This window comes from Motacilla alba, chromosome 14 (assembly GCF_015832195.1).
Source record: "Motacilla alba alba isolate MOTALB_02 chromosome 14, Motacilla_alba_V1.0_pri, whole genome shotgun sequence".
NCBI lineage: Eukaryota > Metazoa > Chordata > Aves > Passeriformes > Motacillidae > Motacilla > Motacilla alba.
Window position 1 is genome coordinate 8,166,513 of NC_052029.1, and position 25,233 is coordinate 8,191,745.

Consider the following 25,233-nt stretch of genomic DNA (forward strand, 5'->3'; position numbering starts at 1 on the left):
CTCTTTCAGTTTGTACCCATTGCTCCTTGTCCTGTCACTACAGCTCCTGACGAAGGGTCCCTCTCCTTGTAGGCCCCCCTCGGACACTGGAAGGCTCCTGTGGGGTCTCCACAGAACCTTCTCTTCTCCAGGCTGAACAGCCCCAGCTCTCTCAGCCTGTCTCCCCAGGGAAGGTGTTCCAGCCCTCTTACCAACCTCATGGCCTCCTGGACTGCTCCAACAGCTCCGTGTCCTTACTTGGGGGCACCAGAACTGGTTGCAGCTCTCTTGGGGTCACAGGAGCAGAGCAGAGGGGCAAGATCCACTCCCTTGATCTGCTGGCCACGCTGCTCTGGATGCAGCCCAGGACTTGGTTGGGTTTTGGACTGTGAAGTCAAGCTGAGGTGTCAGATGCAAGAGGAATCAATGGTCTTTGCAAGGAATCTTTGTGTCTGCTCTTGGATCTGCTTTATGTTACATCTCTGAAGTCCAGTAATGTCACTGAATATAGTAAAAATAGCCTGATGCTCATTTAAAAGGCATTTTGTATTCACCCTAATAACACTGATCACGATGTGCTAATTGGCTGTTAATTGATATGATAAACACTATTATTACAAGAATCATTCTAATTCAACATTAATTAATTTACTGTTGCTTTTGAGTGTTATTTATTCATGGCAGGCGGTAGGAATAGGGAGAAAATGCTTGACTAACACACTCCAGCAAAACTACAAATAATTGAGATTTGTCTCCCAGGAATGCTACCATTTTCATAATTAGGATAGTCAGAAAAGCAAGCTTGTTACAGAGATGATTGGCCTGCCTAGATAAGTATTGTAGTAAATTAAGTTTAGTGTGTATTGCAAGTGCAGTATAGTGGAATCTGATAATTAGTTGGTCATTTGCAAATCATAAAAATGGTTTCAGTAATGACCCAATACTGACTGCAAGATAGAACAAAATTTTTGTTTGAAATATGGTAGGCTGCTTCAAACTAAATGCTGCCTGCTTTTGCTAGAAATTTAGTGAATGAGTGTGCTGCTGCTGCACACACACATGGACCCTGAAGGTTGATTTTGAAGAGTTCTGTGTTATCCCAACTGCTTTTGCAGGTCTGTGATACAAAAAAATTCTGTTCTTGTTCTCAAGGTTTTTATATTTCTTCATTTACAATTAATTCTACAAATCATGTGAAAAAAATACACATTCACCTGATTTTCTGGTGCAGGGTGTCTTTCTGGAGCTGTGTAATGGATGATGTCTGCTCCAATGGGTTCCTGAGTGAGTCTTGGAAGTGCTGCATGCAGCACAAATGTTACACAGCTGTAACAGGAGGATGACAAAGCTGGGGTGGAAGTGGTTTCTTTTAAATTCCAAAACTGAGAAATATCTTTGGAGGTTTTTTCCCTTAGAATAAAATTTTTTAAAATCATCTTCCTATAATCCAGCTGTGAATATGAAACAGTTCTACATGTGTCCTCTTTGTACCTTTCTTCTTTCATGCCTTTTAGTTTTCTGTTCATGGACAGCAGAACTGAACCTACATCTGTAATTACAGTGAGTTTCTCTTTTTATATAAATTTTTCAGGGATGCAGATCTGCTTATCAGCTCACAAACTCACTGTAGAGAAACTTCCAGTGATCTCATGAAGGGAATTTCCATCTGTAAGGTAGTGACTCTTCTCCTCTGACTGCCCTAAGTTTATGCTGTCACCCTCTGAAATGATTAAAGAAGACTCAAAATGCCCACATCAGCAGCTCCTTTGTTCCAAGCCAGGGCTTCTTCTCAGCATGGAAAGAACATTACTGAAATCTGTCTCTTTAATGTTAAATGCAGTAGCCACTGTATGCTTCTAAATTATGTCTCACTGCTTCCCTCCTGCCTTGAATTGATTTCTTGCTTATGGGTTACTTGATCATATGAAGTTACAGAGGATCATAAATAGTTCCTGTAGTTTTTGATAGTGTCTGAGACTGAAAAGTTGCAGAACAGGGTTGTTGAGATAAAACACTACTGAAAAAAAAATTGAATATCCACTCCTCAGTAGCAGTGTGATTTCTGATTTTTTTTTTCCAAAGTGCTCCTTGCTAACTCAGAGATAAAAAATATAGGTAACAGTAGTTTTAAGGAAATCTACAGAACATAACTAGCAATACTTCACTCTGTAACCATAACCATCCCTCTTTAATCCCCATGCCTGGGAACAGTTATGCAGGAGATCATCTCAACTGATTTCACCTCTCCTACTTTGCTAAGCAAGTTAAAACCCACAAGGAAAAGCCACACCTATGACCAGTCCTGGTAATTATCTCCTTCAGGAGCTTGGTTTGCTTTGCTAGAGCCCCTCACTGGCCTGGGCAGTAGATGTGCTGGGCTCAATGGGCACACAAGGTGCTCATTCCACTTCATGGTAGAGATCTGATTTACCAGAGGAGTCTTCTGCACATTGAATGGACCTGAGACCAGTGGGCATTTGACATATACATAACTGTAATAATTTGAAATGGATATATGTCATCAGTGCTCACCTGCAATCTTTTCTTTCACTGAAGATCTCCACAAGGACCACCATGGAAATGAGTGAATCATTCCTTAGACTGGAAGTGAAAATTGGCATCCCGAAGTTGGGACCAATGTTGCTAAAGAAGTTTTCTAGGTTCTGGCATAGGAAAAATTGTCTTTTCATCTAAGTAAAATTAACATGCACTGTGCTTCAGAAGTCACCCCTCCTGTGCAGAGTGTCCTCACTGGAGGGTAGTTCAGCCAGACAGACCCTCTCCTCTTGAGCCTGATGGCAAGGGATGCACTTGCTGTGATGGACCACTGGGGCTTAGCTCCAGCAGGAGTTCTGGCTCAGCCCAGGGCAATGCTGCTGTTATCAAACCCTCAGACAAAGACTTCTAATCAGGACCTGGCTCACTGGTAAATTGCTCAGTGACATTTTTTGTGGTTTTTATATAACCTTCCAACTACTTCTATTACTAGGTCTGATAAAAAAATTTTGAGTCCTAAATGAAAACATTGCATTTATTTATTTATTTTTGGTCTTGCCACCATTTGAACAAGGCTCTGTCTGTGCTCTAATCAAAATGGAAAACGTTTTTAGATGAAAGCAAAGCCTGGAAATTTTCAACCTGCTGTGTTGTTGAGTTGTGAGCAATTGAAAAGGAGTTTATAGTGGAAATCTGAGTTCAGCAACTACCACTCAGCTGGCTGTTGCAGAAATGGTGCCACTGAAGGGAATGGAGCTGCTCCTAGGACTTTAAGTAGGGACTACAGAGCTCTGCCTCTTTGGAGTGATTATGGCTCACACTCCTGCTATAATGACAGGGCTTCTGATTGCATTTATGGATGTAATAGCAGCAAATACTCTGCTGAACTACACAGCAATAACTCTACCAATGTCCTCTGTCCATTGATTCATGGACCGAGGCACAGGGTACACACACAGCTGTGCTCAGATGGAGTCAGCAGCATCCAGGTATCTCTGTGCAGAGGAAAACTGTTGGACTGCCAGGACAATACCAAACTGAGAACAGAAGGTGATGGATTGATTTACAGAACATAAGATGGCTCATAAAATAGATTGAAAGATTGCTTTGTGCTGCTGGGGAAGTGTGATCCCATTAATTAACAGTAGAGGTAAGAGATCAGCAGGCTGGCTCCGAGTTATATTGGAGGATGATTGAGCATAATGTGGCATCACAACAAATGTGAAAATGATTGCACCGTCTTCATTATTCTGGAATTCAGTAATACTGCAACAGTTGAAGATTAAGCTCTTAATTATGTGTATTGATTTTTCTGGGCATAGAAAGTACAAGCTAGAATTGCACTAGAGCTGAGATTCTCCTGTTATCTTCAAAAACAGGTACAGGTTCTCCTGCTAACACATTGATGTCAGGCTTTGAGCGGGAAGCAAAAGGAAAGATTTTACTTTTCTCAGTAAGTTTGTGAAAGACATTTGGTGACAGAGCAAAGTGCTGTGGTTTTGTTTTCAGTGGAGGTAGCACAATAAATGTTCTTTGATACAAGGGCTGGAAGATGAGCTTGGGTGTGCACTTCCTTCTGCCGAGGTTCCAGTTTCTCTGGAGCAAGGCAACGTGAGAATTTGCTGTTCTACCCTCTGTTCCCATTGTGTAATGAAACAAGAAACTTTGAGGAAGCTTAAGACAAGTCCTGCTTTAAGGCCAGGGCTGTTTCACCTGTGCCAAATGGCCATAAAGAGGATGTTCCACTCACTCTCTCCACTGAATCATATGTGCAAAGCAATTTTGAGGGTAGAGCTGTGCTCCCAACATGGAACTGTAACAATCATATTCTTCATGAGTTTTGTTCTACTTTGTATTAACATTTTATTATGGTTTATAAAGCGCTGATGATTTTTGTTTTACTTTCTATTGACATTGTGGGCTTTTTATTAAGGTTTGTAAAGCACTGATCTGTGTAAATTATCCCAGAAAAAGGGAATTCCCAAAACATGTAGGAAACTTCATTCAACAGGCAATACCCACACTCAGAGAAGCTTTCTAGGTGAGATGGAGTGCACCTCCAGTCTCACTGAGACTGCCCCAAGTGATCTGTGCAGGAGGACATGGGAATTCTCTTGTGCTGGCTTGGCTCATTTTTCTTGGAAGGGCAGATGATGGAATGCTGAGAGGTGACAAGTGTAGTGAAGGCTGGAGAGTGCTGCAGAGGAAAGAAGCTGTCCATGAGTCCTCTGTAGCTGCTGGGTGAGAAGAAGGTGATCTTGGCAGCTGCTTTTTGCAGGACTGAAGTGACTGAGGGTGGAGCTGGAATCAGCAGCGAGGTTGAGCTTTAGTGCTTGGGGAGAATGCAGTGTAGTGATGTACTGAAGTAGCTGTCAAATCCAAGTGCTTCCTTAAAATCCTTTTAGATTTTTATCACCAATGGATGGTAGGATGTTAAGTGAAGTCATCTGATGCATTTTCTGTGTATCCTGTCCCAACAGCCTGAAGAGGATGAGTTCCTACCTGAGGCAGCTCATTAATATGTAGGCACTGACATGATGAGCTAGGCTTTGGTCTGCATGAGTTTTATAGAAATTAAGTGGCTGGAGCTGTTCAGGTCTTGACATTGCTCATACAGATCTGAAGTCCTGCTGTATTTTTTGGTAAGCAGATCCTCAACTGAATGTTTCCTGCCAATTTCATCTTCTTTGCAAACCAGGCTGGTTCTTTACCAGTGAGGTAGTCTGCAAAATAGAGGGTGCTAAGCAGCCATGAGCTGCTTAGGGAAGCAGGGAAGTGACAGTATAGAGCAAAGTAGCAGATAGCCTGACAGATGGAAAAACTTTAGCATTCTTCCTTTGTGAAACTCCAGGCAGCCACAAATAGGATTATATTAAAAAAGCCATAATAGTATGCAGGTGGTAAATGCAAGTATAAAAATCTGAAACTGAAAAGAGAAGGAAGAAAACTAGCATATGAAAAAAAAAAGGTTAGAGAAGGAAAACAGAAGAGAACACAATAAGCCACTACAGGAATTTATTAGAGAAAACTGGTGCAGTGAGGTGGCATTTCAGGTGAAAATTTCAGAGGATTTTGTTCTCAGTAATTGCTAGACAAATGATAGTGTGGGTATTGACAGCAAGTTAGATTAAAATAAAAGGCCCACAATATGACTATTTTAAATTCCCCTCACCTTCTGCATATCATTGCAGAAAATCACTGATTTCGAAAGAGAGGTATCCAAAAATGTAATGAAAACCACTAAAAATATTAGAGTTCATTGATGGGACATCATCAGCTTGAAATGAAAACAGTTTAAAAGAAAAATTGCTTGTTTTTGCAGTTGCAATTGCCCTTCATTCCCCTATCAGTTCTCTTTGCTAGCACATTTTCTTTCTCTCACAGTCCCTTTTTGTCCCTGTCACTCTGCAGAAACCCTGAGCATGTGCATGGCAAAGCTCATCAGCTGCACAGGAGAAAACAGTAGAACTGGGCATAGGCTAATGGTCATAATAAACAAACTGCAAATTACAGAATAAATTAAGTTTAAACTTTCTTTCTAATGTTTTAATACTCCTCTGAGTCCTAGTGAACCATTGGTGGAGGGTATTTTAAAGAAATGCCATTTAAATTGTGTCCCGTGTAAAGTTAAGAATGACTTACGGGGCTGGAAATTTCTTAATGTCTGCTCTGGTTACAACAAGGGGCAATAAAGTTGCATTTATTTATGAGCAGCACTACTGCAAAGAGATGTTCCTTGAGGGGCTGTGGACAGGGAAGGGAGTGCTGGGAGCCTCTGGGACTCCGTGGGCTCTGTGCTGTTGGGGATCTGTGTGTGCTCCTGGACAGTGACACCGCTGCCTTTTAGCCCTTGACACAGTCAGCAAAGAGCCCATTCTAGGCACAAGGGACACCTCTGACATGTACAGCTTTCCTGGGAAAAACAGACTCCGACTTGGAGAAGTGTGCTAGGGAAGCTCTGCTGAGGAGAAACTTGAAGGGAGAGTTGTGAGAGATGTTGAAACCATTCCCTTTGGGATGTGCTGCTCCCATTGCAGCAGCATTTCTCTCTCTCGTGGCTGTCTAAAAGGAGTGTTTCAATTACTCAAGGACATTTCAGTACAATTAAGGGGATCAAATTGTTTGATCACCTAAACAGTGCTCTGCAAACATTCAGTTGGTCTGGTTTTTCCAAGTTTATACTACTGCCTTGAACAAGGAGGAGATGCCCAAGAAGGATTAGGCAAAGGTCTTTTTTCTGTGTCCAGCCTTTATTTTGTAATTATTACATCTGGAAAAGAAGAAAGCTTTTGGTATTGTTTACTTTTACGAACATATGTTTCCAGTTTCAAAAACCTGGGGAAAAGTGTCTTTCCCTCCCTCTTAGCCTCACTTCACTCTTGGCAAATGTCTTCTTTCATGTTCCTTATATCAAATCAAACAGACATGAGCATGTGTTTTCAATAACTGTAGGAGATGTTTTGGAAGGTGCAGTGGGCTTTGTAGCTGCACTCAGGCTGTCTGATAACTGAGCCCAGGAACAGCCTCAAATTTGTCCTACAGCCTGGAGCAAATGTCTCCACTGTCTGCAGAAGGAGCCTTGAGGTGGTGGGGATGTGGAGGTGGGAGGGGAAAGGGGCATCAAGAGAGGCTCTAAGTGCAGAAACTGGTAACAGCTCAGATCTTAGAAATTTGAAAATTGTACCTCTGGCAGGGGGACACAGATCAAGTATCTTTTAAGACAATGCTATTCCTTTCATTTAAAAAATAATAAAGTTAAAATTTGCAAGATGAAAATTTGGGCAGGAGGAAGATTTTGGGCAGGAGGTACTTTCCTTCTTTTTCTGCTAATATTCAATATTTCAGGTTCTTTCTAAATAATTTTTGTTGAGAAAGGTCCTTACAAGGTCAGAGCACTGAAGAATGGTATTGTTTCATTGAAGAATGAATGTCGTGTTTTGGATAAAACTATGTTTTTCTTACATTGTGTTCTGGTTTTTGAATTGCAGAGTGGGTACACAAATCAAAACCAAAGCGCTTTAAATTTCTTATTAGAAGTGTCCCTCCAGCTCTTCATTTTATCAGCACATCCTATCTGAACCTCACACTGTGGTGTTGGCTTTAGAAAAGGAAGACCAGAAATGACTTTGTTAAAATAAAAATGTACAGGTATTTTAAATTTTATTGGAAGAGCCCCACTCCTCCATGAAAAAGTGAAGACATCCAAGTTGCATTCAAATGTTCCAGGGCATATCTGCTGTTACAAATAAATGCTATCTGTCAATAACCCTCAGCAGCTGTTCAGTAGCAGAGGTTCACCAGCTTCCCAGTAGAGCTGTGCTGATCATGGAACGAGCAGCTTTGGCAAAACAGGGGGTTTCCTTCTGGGGGAATGTCAGCCTTGTCAGTGTTTGAATACTTCGGACACTAGTCACAAACTTGGAGGGGATTCCTTTGAAGGTTCAGATGTCTGTACTCAGATAGACCTTGATACAACTCATAAACATCTGGGTACTTGTCCATGCTTGTGCAGCCTTGTTCAGGATGAGGCCCATGGCCATGGGCTGCTGCCCGAGGGGTGGTGGTCCTGTGTGGGGACGAAGGAGAGGGGTACAAACTGGATGGTACACAGGCTGGCACCCTCCTGAGTTCTCTCCCTGCCCTACAAAGGGCCTTTGAAGAAGGAGCCGAGGTGGAATGTGTACTGCTCCCCTGCCCTGTGGATACACTCAGAGATGTCCTGTGTTTTGTTTTTGAACAGGAAAAGCCAACAACAATGTTCAGTGGGATGAGGACTCCGTAGAATACATGCCAGCCAACCCAGTCAGGATCGCATTTGTCTTGGTTGTTCATGGCAGAGCTTCCCGGCAGCTCCAGCGCATGTTTAAGGCTATTTACCATAAAGACCATTTTTATTACATTCATGTTGACAAGGTAATATATCACTGGTTATAAATTGCCTGTCTCACCATCTGTCAGTCTACCCATCCTTGTCATCTTCTTCATCTTCCCTTTACCTCTGCTGCATAAAGTGAATGTCACTTTTTGTCTCTCCATCTGTTACATGTTTGGACCCTCTTTTTTTTTTTCCCTTAAATTTTCTTTCTTGTTATCTTATTTATGTAACAGCCTTCATTTCTCCTTCTATGTTGATGAGTATCTCCCCTTATCTGTCTGTTGTACATTTAGTTAGCAGTAACTGATAAGCTGATGCAGAGTGAGGTGGTGGCCCACTGGATGGAGAGCTGACCTGAGGTGCCTTGGGCAAGTGACACACTGTAAAAGGGAGGTGGTGGCAGTCACCTCCTTTAGAAAAGCCCTTTGAGCTCTGTGATGACAAGTGGTGAATAAAGCTAATCACACTGGTTAGTGATTACTGTAGTTGTAATAAAAAGTATTAACCAGGGTTCTGTGCACATTTAGCAAAAGAAGGTTGTGTGCCGTAGTAAGTGAGGGCAAAGCAATGGCAGCACTCAGTGAGTCAGGAAGTAGGGTAGGCCCTTAGTGAATACAGGCAGAGACAATTTTGGACTGAATAACTTGAATGTATCACTCTTTTCTCCTGTAAAGCGATCCAATTACTTGCACCGGCAAGTGCTGCAGTTTGCCAGCCAGTACCCCAATGTGAGAGTCACCTCCTGGAGAATGGCCACCATCTGGGGAGGAGCAAGTCTTCTGACCACCTACCTGCAGACCATGAAGGACTTAATGGAGATGAGTGACTGGCCCTGGGATTTCTTCATTAACCTCAGTGCTGCTGACTACCCGATCAGGTACAATCAGTGTTTTAAGAATGCACATGTTTTGTTCCTAAAGGAGGTCTGGAGATAAGCAATGACGTGTCTGTGCTGTGCTGCAAGAAGCAGAGGAGCAGTTTCTTTTGTTTTGCAGCAGAAAGCTCCCGTTGGTGAGCTGGTGTCTGACAGCCACAATTTAGCCAAGTATTCAACCTGTACCCTGTGTGTCTTCCATTTGCCATTTCACTGAGAGGCTGCTCCAGTTAGTCATTATTTCCAACAAAAGGGAAATTTTGCAAGAGAGGATGAGGAAAGTAGCCAGAAGGGCTGGAGTTCAGCAAATGAAACCCAGGCATGGAGAGATTCCTCCCTCCCAGGGCTCTGATTAACAGTGTCATTTGATGTTTCAGCAAGGGTTGAAGGTATGAATATAGATTCAGGTACTCCCCTCCTTTCTTTTAGCACTTTTTCTGTGGAGGATAATGGCTGTAGAAGTGACAAATAAGTTGCTATGAGTCAATTATATCTTCAGCACCAACTGTTGCGTGAATATTCAGATGGCATCAGGCTAAGAATTTTACACACCATCACATGATAAGGCTTGTGATTTTAAATGAAATTATATTCTTTCTGGATTTACATCATCCAGGCCTCAGAGCTGCATTCAGTAAGTTTGCTACATTGTGCAAAAGTAGATAGTCTGTTAAAAACCCCAACCCAAACAAACAAACAAACAAAAAAACCCCAAAAAACCCCAACAACAACAAAGCCACCCAGAAAAACCTGAAGTGTCCTGAAACTGTTTTTAGGTTTAGGTTGTAAGAGTTATAAAGAAGAAGGAAACACAAAATTCTTGTGGCTTCTATTTCCCTCTATGCTGAAATGAACCAAAGAAAGGGGAAGTGACTTTCTTGGGCGATTTCCTGACGAGTGATAATACAACATGGTTTTAATACTCCTGGAAGAGAAATATGCTTCCACTGGTGAGGTTTCTCCAAGATCTCTCTCAAAGCTTGAATCCCTTCCTGAAGGTGCTCCTTGGACAGAAATCACCACTGAAGTGAACAATGACAAAACCCCTGAGCCTCTGCCTTAGGAAGGATTTTGTGAGGACTGACAAAAGGCTTTATTGCTGGTGCCCATTTCTAAGGACTCTCAGTGAAATGCAACACATTTTGGGGAGAAAGATTAGAGCACGAGAGTTACTGAGACTGCCTTGATGTTAAAACATGGAGACTTGAATTAAAAAATCATAGTATTTAGACACTTTTGATGTGCAACAGGAAGAGAACTAACAATTTTGGCATGTCAACCTTGCTTATACGGGAGAGTATGTAGTTTTTTGTCTATCTCTTGAGTTTTGGAAAAGCACACTTGTTATTCCTGATTAGTCACATTCCTGTTGAGGAATGCTGTATTGATGCTGAAAAGTGGACTAATGCAGGACCATAAAGGAATGAGTAGGTGGTGGCACTGTGAATCAAAAAGGATAAATTGTAGGAGAGTGCTGAAGGTCTGGTATTGTACACTAGTGCCTGCAGGTGTGTCCAGTTATCCTGTGCTGTTGAGTCCACCCTAAGCACTGTGTAATGCTGAGGCCATGACCTGGGGCAGTCTGAATTGTTCCTAGTTCCCTGTGGAGCAAATAAAACCACAGAGCCAGATGAGATCAGTGCCTTCCAGACATGGCCATCAACAGCCACAGGCTTTGTGGAGCAGACTGCAGTTGGTTCAGTGTTAATGGAGTCTGTGATTGTGCCATGCTGTCTTGCAGTCATTCCAACTCTGCTGGAGAAATTCCAGGCACTTGTTTCTTCAGAGAGGGAGCTCTGGAAGGTCATGCTTGCCCCTTGCAGCTGCTCTCAGAGCTCTGAGGTGGCCTCTCGGGGGCTCTCAGCACCCAGGCAGGCTCTGAAGGGCTCACTTCCCTTCCTGCCAAAGCACTCTGTTACCAGAACTGAAGGGAACATGCTTCCTCTTCATCCCATGATGCACTTCAACAAAAAATAATAAACCTTTTTAGTGCTCCAACTTCACTGGCAGTGACTTACAAGTAACATTGAGTATTTCTTTTAACATGGAATATTACAGCTATAAACCATGGAAAGTCTTGTCTCATCAAATATATGTATGACTCCATTTAATTTTCATGGTGGAGGTGCTATAAATTATTATTATTTATAATCTTTAGGAAAGAATTACCTCCCTGCATCATCCAGAGAGAGCTGATTGTTTTTCCAGGAAATAGTAAAGAGGGTATTTGGGGGATCCTTTTTTTTCTTTCAGACCCCATGCCATGATTTGTCAGATAATGGGCTAGGGGCACTTTACACTGCTCTCTGTTAGTCATACTGCAGTGGGTTTTGCTAGGTTTCCCTGCATAAGAACATATGAATTTTGTAGATTAATAGTTTTTATCCAGAGCTGCTTCATATTAAGCTTTTGCTTCCCATCTGCCATTCCATCTGTAATACTGAAACCTTTACTACTTCTCTTCTGATAATAAAAGCTAATCCAGCCTTCTAAGTCAAAAAAGCCATACTCAATATGTGGGGTTAATACAATATGATGAAGCCTAAATCTGTCCAGGGAGCAGTCTGGTATGTTCACAGACTACAGCAGAATTGCCAGGAGCCTTTCATCCTTCAGAGGAGATGTCCAGAAGCAGATGTTAAGCACCATAAAATATAAAGGCAGGGGAGAAAAATATTAGAACTATTCATTTTGTGAGGGAAACAATTAAAAATGTGTAAAATAAAACATATGCATGCCAGGAAAATCCAGATACCCTTATTATTCCTCCTCATGCCTGAATGTTTTGTTTGTGGAGTCCAGCACTTGCACAGAGGAGGTTCTAACCCATGTGCTTCTTCTTCTTACTGCAGTACAAACCACTGGCAAACAGTCTGGACATAAAGGTGCCTCCAACAAAAGTGTTTCCCTTTAATCAAGAGGCAATATGTTATTTATTGGCCTAAGTGAAAAGATGTGGTGCATTATCCACCCTTGACTTCATTCAGCTCTATTAAACATTCTCAGCAGGAAAAGGAGGGGTGAAAGGGCTAAAGACAAACCTCCACAAGCAACTCAGAGATGGGAGGTTGTGTGCCTGTCCCTCCTTTTGCTCTGGGCTTGTGAATAAAAAAGGAACAGATTTGGAGGGTTCTCAAGAAATCATCTCTCACAGTCATTCATAAAGAAACGAAAGAAAACAATTCCTTCCTTCCTTAACTTTTTTAATTTTAGTGGTATTTTTTCATAATTTAAAGTCTTTTCTTTTGGGAGCCCCTTTCAAAACCTTATGGGAAAGCTATTGATGTCTTCAGCCTCTTACTTTACATGGCTATCTATTTGCATTATTTATTGTCTCTGACAAACAGCATAAAGTAGTCAACCTTATGTTCAGGGACTGAAATTTCACTCCCAACAAGGTGAACTATGGTAGAGCATCTATTCATGCTGAATGTTTAATGTGCATTGCAGGAGTCCTTGGATAATGTGGCAGGTGAAGTGTTGCACCACTTAAATTAAGAAGTTTAATGAGATCATTTAACAGTGAATATCGTGTCAGTGCTTACCTGGCCACAGAGCTTGTATAAAGAATAAACATAATGAAACATTTGAACTATTTATAATTTACAGTAAATCACTGAGCCTCAATTACCAAAGGGATCACCAAATCTAATTGCCAGCTAATGTTTGGTCTTTAATAAAGGTCAAGCAAAATTATTAGCAGAAGCTTGGGGAGTGCTTCAGAATAGTAAGAAAATAAAGTGTCTTATTGATGGAGCCAGGAATGCAGATACAACTACATTTTCCATTATGGGCAATCAGGTATAATAAAGGAACTTAAATGAAACCCAGTGTTTTGGGAAAACTTGTGTTTTGCTGCTTGGCATTATTTTAGGATGAAGTTGTGTAGCCCTACTTCCCATAAAAGCCTGTGTTGGGAAGCCTCAGTTAAATGAGTCACGTTCAGTAGAAGTTTGGGTCTGGCACTTGAGTGGAAGGTGTTTCATAATAAAGATAGCAGCTGAGGTACTACACCCTGCAGGGAGTGAAAGGGATGATCTGACTGGCCCTGGTCCTTTAAGCAGGTGCCAATATGGAGATTATCTTTGCCAGCCAGAGTAACACAGAAATTTAAAAAACTGAGCTGGCAAATAACTATTGACTGACCTGCACTTGCTTCATTGTATTGCCCTCTGTTGGTCAAGGTGACATTGGTTGATAAAAGCCCAGAGTGATGACTTCTAAATGAGGTCCCTGGGCCAGAGAATATTTGCCAAGAGTGAAAAGGTGGGAGTGCAGGGAAGAGGTCTTCGGGTTTTCTTCTTGTGGTAGATGAAAATAATTACAACCAACAGATTTTAGAAAGAAGTTCAACATTTGGGAAAAATGCTTTAGCACTTTTTCAAGTTGTTTTTCAAGTGCTACCTGGGAGATCACGTTCTTGTTTCTGCCACTGGCCCAGTTTCATCTCCTGCAGAGCATGGGTGACTACCATTCTATAGAAACTACATCAGGGATGATTTCTGTTCTGTCAAATTCACCACAACCTGCCCCAATTTCACCTGTGACCAGATGACACAACCTTTGGAGCAGGTGACACGGAGAAGAAAAGAGAATACAGTTTGCCTGGAGTGGGTACACCAGACTGGAGCTACCCAGCTGCTCTTGCAAAGCATCTCAGCTTTTGCAATGTGCAGGCTTGAAATGCAATATTGGAAATACAGGAAAATCTCCTCTTAGAACTGAAACAAAGCACTTAGCTTTCACATACAGCACTCCAGCTTTGGGAGAAATGTCTGAGACCCCGTAGTGGCCTCTTGATGGCTGTGAGCTTAGAAATCCCAAAGCCAGCAGGGCTGATGAGAGCTGTGCAATGGCAAATAAGGCAAAGCCATTGGCTCAAAAGGCAGTTCCACTTTCTCTCTGTCTCACTTCTCATCAATTTGACTGGACTTAATTTAACAATTCTATGTCTCACTGAGATTCAGACTTCAGAGCTGTCCTCTAGAGATATCTCCTTCCTGGCACTACATAAATTGGTGCTGGACATAAAGCCTGGATAAAGAACACTGACTTTCCAGGGCTGAGTTTGACCTTACACCCCATATGAAGTGTTGCAGTGCTGATCTGAAAAGCAAGCCTTGCCACTAGAATAATGTACCAGGCACTAGGCAAATAGTACAGTGTTCTTTAAAGTGCCCTTTGGAATGTTATCCTGGGCTGAAGCAGTGCTCAGTCATCTCCCTGCATCGAGAGGGGAGGGCAGCACAGGTAGCTTTTGCACTACAACATCTGTTAAGATGCCAGTGCCTGAGGTTTTTATCTCAGGATTGTCACTGACATTGAATGTGGCTTTGTTTGCTCAGAATATTGTTATCTGGCCAGCCAGATGTCAATCCACTCTTAATGCTTCACAGGGAATCTTTTTTTCCTGTCCAAAAGGAACTTTATCAGTGTTTTTCTTGAATCTCCATTCTCTGGGAATTTCAGATTTGCTTCTATCTTTAATCCCTCAAATAACCTTTTCTTCTTTTCTTTCCTCACTTTGCCAACACATTTGCTTGAGATTTGTATATATTTTGAAAGTTATCTTTTTGATTTGCTGTTCCACCTCTCTGTTTTACTGTTAAGTTAGCAAAGGTTGGCAAAGCAGTGGTTTTGTGCATGGTCACAAATGGGTGGAGTAAAATGTGGAAATTATTGTGGCTTAAAAATTTCATTTACCTCTGATGTTAACATAATGTTTTCTTCAAGCTGGCAAACGTTAGTGATGGGAGGCCCACCCTTCCTCTCTGCAGCCACAGCAGCTGAGGCTATTCCTTCTGCCCTGCCCTCCTGGATTTAAGGATATAAAGCAGCTTTTGCTTTGGGGAACTGACATCTGCAGCTCGTAGTAACTCCTCTTGGTGTTTAGTAGTTCTGGGATGTGCTCCATAGCATCAGACTAGCAACAGAAATAAATGCACCCCAAAGTGGAATTGGCTACCCAGGCATCTTTACCATGCCTGCAGATTAAAGATGCATCAGTAAGGCACAGTTTTAGAATAGGATTTTTACTCAAAGTGCTCTTGTACGTGGCAGCACTGGCACTGTTGATTACAGTGTGAAGATGGAGCCCTTTCTCTCTTCCCATGAGAACTGAAACCTCTGAGCCAGTGTCTGGACCCCTGGGGGATCTGCCTGGCAGAGAGCCCCAGATGCCAGACCTGCAGTTTGATGGGCACTGCAGCCTCTGAGCCCTCTTGGGCTGCCTGGCCCCTTCTCTTCTGGCTTGGCTCTGGGGCTGCTCACGGGGAGGTCCTCAAGCAAAGAGCCAAAGGGTTTTCATCTGTTTGCCATTTGCTTTCTGGATGTAATTTATTTTTTACTTATTTATGACTGAGAAAAAAGTGTGTTTCCTAAAAAGAGTTAAATGTGAGTCTGCCTGGATTCATTTGCCATTCAGCCTGATCTATAAACAGTAACAGCACAAATGTTGTGATAATGTGCACTGAAGTTCCATCTTTTGTCATCAGGATGCTCCAGTAATGCCTGGAATAGTATTTTTGTGAGGGTAACCAATGTGTTGGGGCAGAGGAAGGCAATGAACAGCATGAGGGATCTGGCCAGCTCTGTATTTCTCCTTCACAGCTCCAGGGATATTTACAAAACCTGTTTTTCACTTACAACTTGTCTTTGTGGACAAATAGTGTGGGGTGACCAAGCCAAGAAAAGAGTCCTTTGTGCAAAATGGCTTTTGTCCTTTAAAGCCATGGTTAGAAAAATGCCCCACTCGCTGCCCCATCCTGGCAAGCCCTTCCCACGGTATTTAGTTGCTCACTGCATTCCTGGGCAAGAAGCTCCAGGAGTTTGAGCTGCAGTGGGATGTTGATCATCATGGAAGTCCCAGGTGTGACCTTCTCCCTTGTGTGCTCTCTCACAACTTTGCTCCAAGTGACTTTTACTTTGGATTAAGTCTGAGGTGTGTAACAGAGGCTGCAGAGGAACAGGTCCTTGTGGTGTTTGCCTGAGGTTTGTGAGCAGAAACTTTAATGTCTCTTCAACTCACTTGAGTTTTTCTGGGTTTTTTTTTTAAAAGTTCAGTGAAATCATTATAAAAATTTCAAAAGCTAAAAGTGCTTGAAAGAGGGAAATGTTCCTATAAAGGCATTGCATTTTAAATGTGCTCTCCCTTCGTGGTCCCGCTGAATTCTCTCAGGAAATTAAAAATCTGCTGAAATTGCCATTAAGACACTCTTTTGTTTAGATTTCAGGATGCCACTTACAATAAAACAGCTGCAAAATAATATCTGGTGGCACTTCAAAGTGAAGATAACACAACATGTGCTGTTATACCTTTCCCAAGTCACTCTTAAATAGTTGTGAACAAAAAGGCCATTAAAAGGTGAGCCAAAATGTTGTTCTGATTCAGTCTTTCAGTGGTGATATAGAAATAGGAAGGAGAGGGAGAGATGAGTAAATTCTTTCCCTTGAAAATAGGGCTGAAAGTCTAAGAGTTGAATGGTATTTGATGTTGAAGATTTTTCAGACCGAATGCAGGGTCTGTGAGCCTGCCCAGTGCTGCAGAGCCTGGGTGGCTCGCAAGAGAGTTGGGCACCTCTGTGTGTGGTGTTCTTCCTCTTCAGGGATGTGCTGCAGAATGTGTCTCTTTTTCCAAAGCTTCTTTTTATTTTTCTTTCTAGTGCTAATTGGTCAAAACTTTGCATCTTGAGATATTGTGGGAGCTTTGACCTGGCAGTGCAGAAATCAGAAATCCCAGACCAACCTTTTGCTGTGCAATCCGAGGTAGAATTAGGGACTGGCTGGCTTTTACAATTGCACCTTTCTACAGTGGAATACTTCTTTTCTGCTGAACCTGCACAGAGCATTTGTATGATACCTCTGAATCTCCCTGTATAAATAGCAGTGCTGAATGCCACTGACTGTTTGTGATGGCCCATCTGTAGCTCCAGGCTGATGGGAGGGGATGAGGCCCTAAATGGTTCATTGTAGCACATTCCACTCTGCTGCACGCAGTTTAATTACATCCATCATTCAGCATTACTTGATGAACCAGCTGTAGGCACAAGCATCCCTAAGCTTTCATCAGGATAATTGCACTCTTTGCCACATTAGGAACTGGTTTGGGGCCAAGTCTTTTCCAAATGCAGAGTTGATCTTGGTTTAAAAGTTTGCTGCCCCAAAGTCACTTCCAGCAGGTAATCTTGCAACTATGCATTCTTGGGACAGCTGAAGACTAAAAGGTCTATAAATCCAAATTGGTTATTTGTGTCACCTTATGGCTTTAATTGAGGCAGCCTCAGATGTTTTGGCAGTGGCTCAGATCATTGTATTCATATGATGGGATGCACTGTGCCAGTCAGGTGCAAGGTAGCTTCCAGATGATTCCCATGGCAAGGGCCTGCAGGGATTGTGGCTCTGCTTGCCCTGTGAGGTCATTGCTAAACCTTTGTACAGCTGGTACTGTGTAGGCACTGGAGCTGTTCCCAGGAGCTCAAGTCGTGTTACAGGTGGCAGCTGTAGAGCTAGAGCTGAAGGCTAAAACACCCTGATCTTTCTTCTCTGTGGGAAACTGGTACATGTGGTGTGTCACAAGACACCAGTGCTGGGTGTCATCACAAAGTGCCTGAAGAGTCATTTGTGAACCACTGCAGCCCAGGAGGGGAGAGGCAGCCAGGAAATGGCTTGGTGTCACAGCCTGTCCACTTGGCAGTGCCAGGAGATCACTGATGACAGACGTCATCACTGAAGTTCATGTGCCTTTTCTAGAGCTTTTTCTTGAGTTGAAGTGAGGCCCTGGTTCTGTTCTGATGGAATAAGACTGTTTTGGTTGCAGCTCATTGAGCACAGCAGCAAGCAGGGACATCAGCCTCCCACCCTGCCAGTTGTTTTCTCAGCAGCCCAGTTAGATCAGGTATGTATCTGTATGTTCCCATTGCAAACATCCTCTCTGCCACAGGTTTGTGCCTCATATCCCAGCTCTGCATTCCTTACTCCAAATGACTTACTCCAAAACAGTCCCTGCCAAGAGTAGGGCAAGTCATCAGGTGGCACAAATTGTCAAAATAAGATCATTGCTCAACCCAAATAAAGGTAACAAAATGTGACCTTTTGTTGTTAAAACCAATTAAGTTTCTTTCCATCAACTCTCGGTTCATTATCCCTTTCACCCTCCAGGCCCTGTTCTTCCATCTTTTCAGGCTTGGTGCAGAATTAATGTTAAATCCCATTAGCCTGACCCCGTTTTCCCTGTTTTGCCTTCTGGTCCTTTGAATTGATGCACTCCGACAGGTTGATTCAGCAGCTCAGGGACCAAAGGGAGTGGCAGGCCCAGGAGGAGCTGCAGGAAGGGGCTGGTTTGTAATAATTCACTTTACTTTTGAAGGAGTTTGTGAAAGTGCCTCAGCAGTGGGGTCTCACTGGGCAGGTGAAGAGTCCCGGGCTGCATCCCTGGAACAGAGAGCACCACGGGGACCTAGTGCTGGTGGAGTCCATTCTCCCCTTGGGATAACTCCAGTTAGGAGACTGAAGCTGCTCACTGGATGAGTGTACATTTCCTCTGGTCTTCTAGAAAGTGTGAGATGGGGAAGATGTTTCTTTACCCAGGTCTATATTCCCCACTGCATCAGAAGAACCACCTGCTCTCAGGGCAATGTCACACAAAGCTGGCCAGTTTTTGTCCAGGATCACACTGCAAATTAAACAAGAGATGGCAAGACCCAGAAATGCTGTGTTTTATACCTTGAGTCCTTTTAGAAGGGGCTTTCCTGCTTCCTTTCCCAGCGAGAGGAGGGTTGTCTCAGCTCCCTGCTGCTTCCAAGCTTAGCCTGAGCAGTTTCTGCTTCTTTATTGACATGGAACCCCGGGTGTGGCAGCAGGGAGTGTGTCTGTGAGCTTTGGGGAGGATGCTGGGCTGGACCATTTGGGATCACAGCTGTCTTGCCTTTCCTGCTGGAGCCAGAGGTGGCCCTGCAAAGAGGAGCTGGGGCAGAGTGGCTTCAGCAGGGAGAGTGCAGGGAAGGTGTTTCCAGTCCTGCATGCTCTGTCCTTGGTGGCTGTGGGCTCCTGCTGGCTCTGGGGCATCCTGGGCAGGGTGGGAATGGCTCTGGTGTGACACAGGGGGGAGGGTGGGGTGTCAGGGTGAATCCCTGTCAGCACAGTCAGAGGGAGCAAGTTATGTTTCAAAAACTGAGAAATTACCAAAATTTGACATGAAAGCTGGGTAAGTGGCACCCTAACAACTGCATCCAGAAAAGCAAAGATATCTCATGAGTCTTAAGCTGCAAGACTGTTCCAGCTGCTGGAGGAACACACAGCTCACATGATGGACTTTAAATCTGAGCTGGATCTGCAGAATAGATCCATCCTTGGCATGGAACTGGCCCGGGGTGGCAGCTAAGGGTGCTGGAGGGTCTGTGCTGTGGCAGGACAGCAGGACTGCACCCCCAGACTGACAAACCCCAGCAGGCAGAGCTCTGCCATGAGAAGCAGGATGAAGGAGGCTTCTTTCTTCTCACTTTCTTGGAAGAAACTGAGCATTTTTAATTATAATTAAAAATATACAACAACTCAACAGCTCAACAACTATCAAACCATTTTTCCACAATTAGCAAATCATTTTCCATATTGACTCGTTCAAATAAAATTTCAGAAGCATGCGGGAATGTGTGAATTGGATGAAGTGAATGGTTGCTTTAAATCTGTGCTCATATTTAATTTCAATTTCTCTTTTTGCACAAAATACTTGATAATTTAATTTTAGAGATGGTGAAATAAACTGCTGAATATGAACCATGCCACGTAAAATGTACACGGTATAAACAAACAAAAAGCTCCTATTCAGCCCAATATCTAGATTTTTTTCTTTTTGTACAAAGTCTCACTAATTTGAGTAATGAACTTGATCATTTCTGAAGCTCACTCCACTTGCTTATTTAATCAGTGATTATTGTTTTCATCAAAATGGGATGTATCGTGTAGGCAGATGAGGTTCTACATGAATATGCAGCAGCAGAGAAACACTGGAAAAATACAAAGCAGTGAGCGTCATTCTGTACTAATAAAATCCCAGTGCTTTTATAAAGCTAAAATTATATCATGTTTACTTTTAATAATTAAATATCCTTGGGTATTAGCAGCTGGTTAGTTAAGTATTTCAGAACTCTCTTTTTTCAGATGCTTTCCAGCAGATATTAAGTAGACTCAGATGTTCTTGTGAGATAGGATAATCTTGTCTGTCTTAACTCTTTGTAGTGCTGCATCCTCACAAGTGATACTCTGGCATCCACAGGGCCATGGCCCGTCAAGAGTTCGTGGCAGTTAAATGTGGGAGCTCTCTATGCTGATCCCTGCGCTGAGGCAGTGATTAGAGATGGAATGGTTTGTTATTATAGTAACAGGCAAAGGCAACTTTGTGAAAAGCAAATTATCTTGGCAAATACTTTTCAGCAGCTTTAGAAGTCATGCAGTAATTGGCAGCAGTTACATTTGCTGCCACTCTGACACAATGGATGGGCCTTATGGAAAGAAATGGCTGCTTGGGAAGTTTTCCAATGGAGAATTACCTACCATGAGACAAGGCAGGGAAAGACAGAGCACCTCTCAGAGTGAGAGGAAGACAGTGCTGATGTTCATCTTTTAACACGCTGTTACACATGGAACAACACGTTTTCACAGCCTCTCAACTGGGAAACACCACAAAACCTTTGTCATAACACAGCCTGATTTCCCACAGCCTATTCCAGGAACACAGAGCTGGGTTTACGCTCTGGCTTGCACAAGCATAAGCTGAGTGCACTGCACTGACTCTGGAGCATTACAGATATGAAAACAGAATAAAGTCCTTTGCATAGTGCTTTATCAGTAGGAAAGAGGATAGAAAAAAAGCTTTTTTTTTCATTGATTAAAGGACTTGCAAGAGGGAACTTGTCTCGCTATTGAAGGTACTAAAAATATTTTAAGAAATAAAATACGGGTAATTTGTGTACTGCTTTCTACAAAGATGCACTTTGGGCAGAAAGTGCATTTGCCAATGTTTCTGTCACTCCATAGGGTTTTTTGGTTTGAGTTTTTTTTGGTTTTTTGTGGGTTTTTTGTGGGTTTTTTTGTTTTTTTTTTTTTTTTTTTTTTTTTTTTTTTGTTTTGTTTTGTTTTGTTTTTGTAGTGAGAGAAAGCCCTTATTGTCATAAAAGTTTTAAAATAGAAAAATACTGAAAAGTGAGATTGTTTTGGTTTTTTTCCTTACAGGATTAAAACCAAGTAAATAACCTCAATAAATTTAGAAATTCTGGGCATGAATCCTCTTTAGACATGCCTCAATGTAAATAGCAGTGTGTGTAGTAACCTCTTCAGGAGCATGGCTGCTTCCTGCTCACTGTCTATCAAAATGATCATTTACGTCAACACTCAACTTCCTTATTGATGGAAATGAAAAATGTGATAGACCTTTGACAGTGTGATATTTAAACAGCCTTTCTGTGCCAAATTGTCAGCAGATAGTGTGTGTTCATTAGCTCCACACTCTGCATTCAGTCAGTCCTTGCACTCTAAATAGAAAAAGGTTAAAAACATTCATATTTGGACTTGTTGGTGTCATCCACCAAACTGGTGCTGTTTTACCATGAAAATCACAATTCTTTCCATTTATCCTGAGCACAGCTACCTTGGAAAGTTGCTGACTGAAGTGTCAGTGGCAGCTATTAGTGGAAGGTCAGCTACAGTGACTAAGGGGAACATTGGCCTCATTGTGCTTTGTGTGAACCCATCTGCCTGCGTGTGACAAGATTCCCAGGAGTTCTTCCCAGTGTGGGCAGGCTCACCTGCCCCTGCCTGCGCTGCTGCTTCTCCTCCATTGTATCATTAATTTGGGGGAAGAAGGCAGATGTGGCAGTTCTCTCTCTTAAATAGTTTTCACAAGCCCCCGAACAGAAACTTCTGCTTGTGAACATGACTGCCCCACTGCCAAAAGGAAATCTGCTTACTCAAGGCTGGCACCTTACTTTGGGAGAGTGGCACTGGGGGATGTGGTTTAGTGGTGGGCTTGGCAGTGCTGGATTTGATGATCTTAAAGGTCTTTTTCAAATTAAGCATTTCTGTGATTCTATGTTTGGAGCTGACATAATGCTGAGTAATCATGTGATTCTATGAATGCTAAGCATTTTAGATCAGAGTGGAAGTTGAAGAGTCTAAACCCCACGTTGCTGTATCTTTTTCTGCACTAATTTGCATTATTTTAATTTCCAAATTTGAATAATGGGAATGCTAGCAAGGCTTGATAAATGGTTTTTGCCAGCACTGATAAAAATGAGTATTTTTTACATACATGCAGTTCAACTAAACTGACATCTCTTGTGGATGTGGTGGGAGAGGAATTTCGCTTCACTACAGTATATACCTTTAACAAGTTTTCTGGCCCTTATCTAAGTTATGCACACATCTCTGCCTTTACTTTAAAAATATTTATTTGAAATAGGCATTTATAGGCCTTTCTAGCAAAGGCTATCTGTCAGGCACACAAATTCTGGGCTAGCAAGATGAAAAAAATAAATAATGGTGGTGATATGCTGATGATTCATAAACTTAAATAGAAAATTGTTTAACAAATCAGATTGAAACATTCCCTTCCTTTCTAGCAAAATACCTCTGAGCTGCATGCATCAATACCAGGTTATGTAGGGAATAAGTCATCCTGCACATAGCCAATTTTCTTTGATTATTTTTGTGTCTACCAGGTCTTACACAGTTGCATATTTGGAAGGTACTTCAGAAGCTTTTGTTATTCAAGTATTTTTCAGTGCATTTGTTGTTGTTAAGCATACAAATAATCTAGACTTAGCAATTGCATACAATTAGAGTTATGAAAGGAAAACTACCTTAATGTAGTTTGTAGTTTTACTCTAATATATAGTAACTTGCAACTTATAGTGGCTTTAAAATCAGAGAAAAAGACCTGCATATGAAATGGTATTACAGAGTAGTGTTTTTCTCATTTACTTTATACTGCAGCAGCAGGGATGCTGAGAAAATGTCATTGTCACAGACAAATTAATTCCTAGGATCAGTTCAAAGGTGCTCCTGGAACTGAGAGCATTTTGTAAAAATGTTTCATAAACACCAGTGAGTTAAACATTGGTGAGTTGGTGACATATCTGTGGTGGAGATGGACAATGTGAGTTATAACTGGATTGGCCTCCCTGGAAAAGTCTCCTTGTGTCCCTAAGAGATCGAAGATGAGTTTAAGGACAGCTCTCAGCTCTTGACCTTGTGTGTAATCCTTGCACATTCTGCTTCTGGACACATGGACATGTGGGCCCTGACCCATGAAGTAATTTTCACATCACAGTGTGAAAGTTGCATCATTTTGGGAGAGCTCCAAGTGTGCTACAGTTCAGCACTTACTGTTCAGGGCTTCACCAGATCAGAGACACAGTGATTGCACCATTGTATGGTGATTGTATTTGATAAGGTCCTGGAGATTTTAAATGCTTGTGTTGAAATCGTGCTATAAAATAATTGGAAATTGAGTGATTTACTTTTTCCCCAGTGAATATTTAAAGAAAGTCAAAAGCGACGTTACAAAGTTTTAATGAGTGCATGTGGTGAGAATTTTATTATCATAAAAGCTGTAGGGTTTATCAGCTGATACTGGGCTGCAGTTTTTCATTAGCCAAGGGCCTTTCAGGGTTTCATGGGATATAGCTGAAAAACATTCCAAACAAATGAATATTCTATTTTAAAAGAATAATGAGACATTGAGGGTTTTATAGACTCCAAAGTTTGCTAAACCAATATCTCTAATTAGATGGAGAAACTCTCTATAGAGGCTTTGCATCAACGGCAGTACAGACAGCAAATGTTTTAAGCATTTACATATCAAACACTGCTGGCAGCGTTTTGGCAGAAGTCCAGAGCTGCAGATAGTTTTAATCACATTTGTTCATTAATCCTTGGTGGAATTCTCTTATATGGTCTCTTTAGGATTTTCATTTAAGCACGTGCTGCTGCTTCTCAGCAGTGGGCTTATTTATTTATTTTATAAATACCATCTGAAGCCTTGAATTTATAGAAAATAGGTTGTGGAGTGGCTCAGGAAGCAGATGATGCAGTATATTCTATTTTCTCTCCGCAGATCTCCTTTGTACCCAGGCATTTATGTACTCTCACTAGAAGAGGTTTATTCAGCAGTGTGCCATCTAAAAAAGACTTCCACTCTTTTTTGACTATGCAAGTTCTGTTCTTTTCCATAGGAGACAGACAATGGTTGAACGGGAAGCAGTAATTGAAAGCCCAGCCAAGATGACTGTATTGCTAATAGAATGTCTTGAGCATCATACAGCTCTGGCGAGCCTGCAGGAGAGGAGCTGCATCCCTTGTGATGAGTGATCAGTGCCTGCAGCATCCAAATGCAGGAGGCTGACACTTTGAGATACACAGGTGTGAATTCCCAGCCCAGATGGCAGCACTGGTGCTGGAGCACAGCTCTGATCTCCAAGTACTCCAGCAGCTGAGCTGCTGAGGCAATAGTTTTCTTCCATTATCTTGTTCCTCTGTTAAACCTGACTTGAAAGACAAAACAAACCATTTAAGACAACACTGTTGTAAAAGCAGAGGTATTAACTGTCACCCAGAGCCTTCCTCATGCAGTTGGCCTCTGAAATTGTATCTGCTGTTCTCATTTTTATGGTTTGTTTTATGAATGGCTGTTGTTACAGGAATCAGCTTTGCTGACAAAGGCCTGCCATGCTAATCTTCGTTCTGTGACGGATAGCAAAGGCTAAGTATAGCCTTTCCCTTTCTTTGCATTTTTAGATGGCAGGCTTGTTGGGGTTTTTTTTCTTACCTCAGCCTGGGTCAGGCTCTGCTGAGCCTCCCCTAGTGCTAAATTGCCTTTGGAGATGCAGGAGGACTTGGGATCTCCAGTTAGAGGGTCAGGCTGTCTATCCAGGGTCTGAAAGTTGAACCCTGCAAACCATTCTTCTCATGCTGCATTTGTGTGGTTGATCATCCTGCTGTAAGTGTTCCAGGAGGAGGT

At 42.2% G+C, this 25,233-nt stretch overlaps 1 protein-coding gene across 5 annotated transcripts in view; it reads left to right on the top strand.

Annotated features, from left to right (window-relative positions):
• XYLT1 (xylosyltransferase 1) overlaps positions 1–25,233 on the top strand; it is a 179,360-nt gene that overhangs the window by 107,482 nt on the left and 46,645 nt on the right. For all 5 annotated transcript variants that reach the window (XM_038151854.1, XM_038151853.1, XM_038151855.1 and 2 more), the window contains 2 exons: positions 8,216–8,388; positions 9,025–9,227. In XM_038151854.1, coding sequence (XP_038007782.1) covers positions 8,216–8,388; positions 9,025–9,227 — 376 coding nt within the window. The remainder of the gene's footprint in view (positions 1–8,215; positions 8,389–9,024; positions 9,228–25,233) is intronic.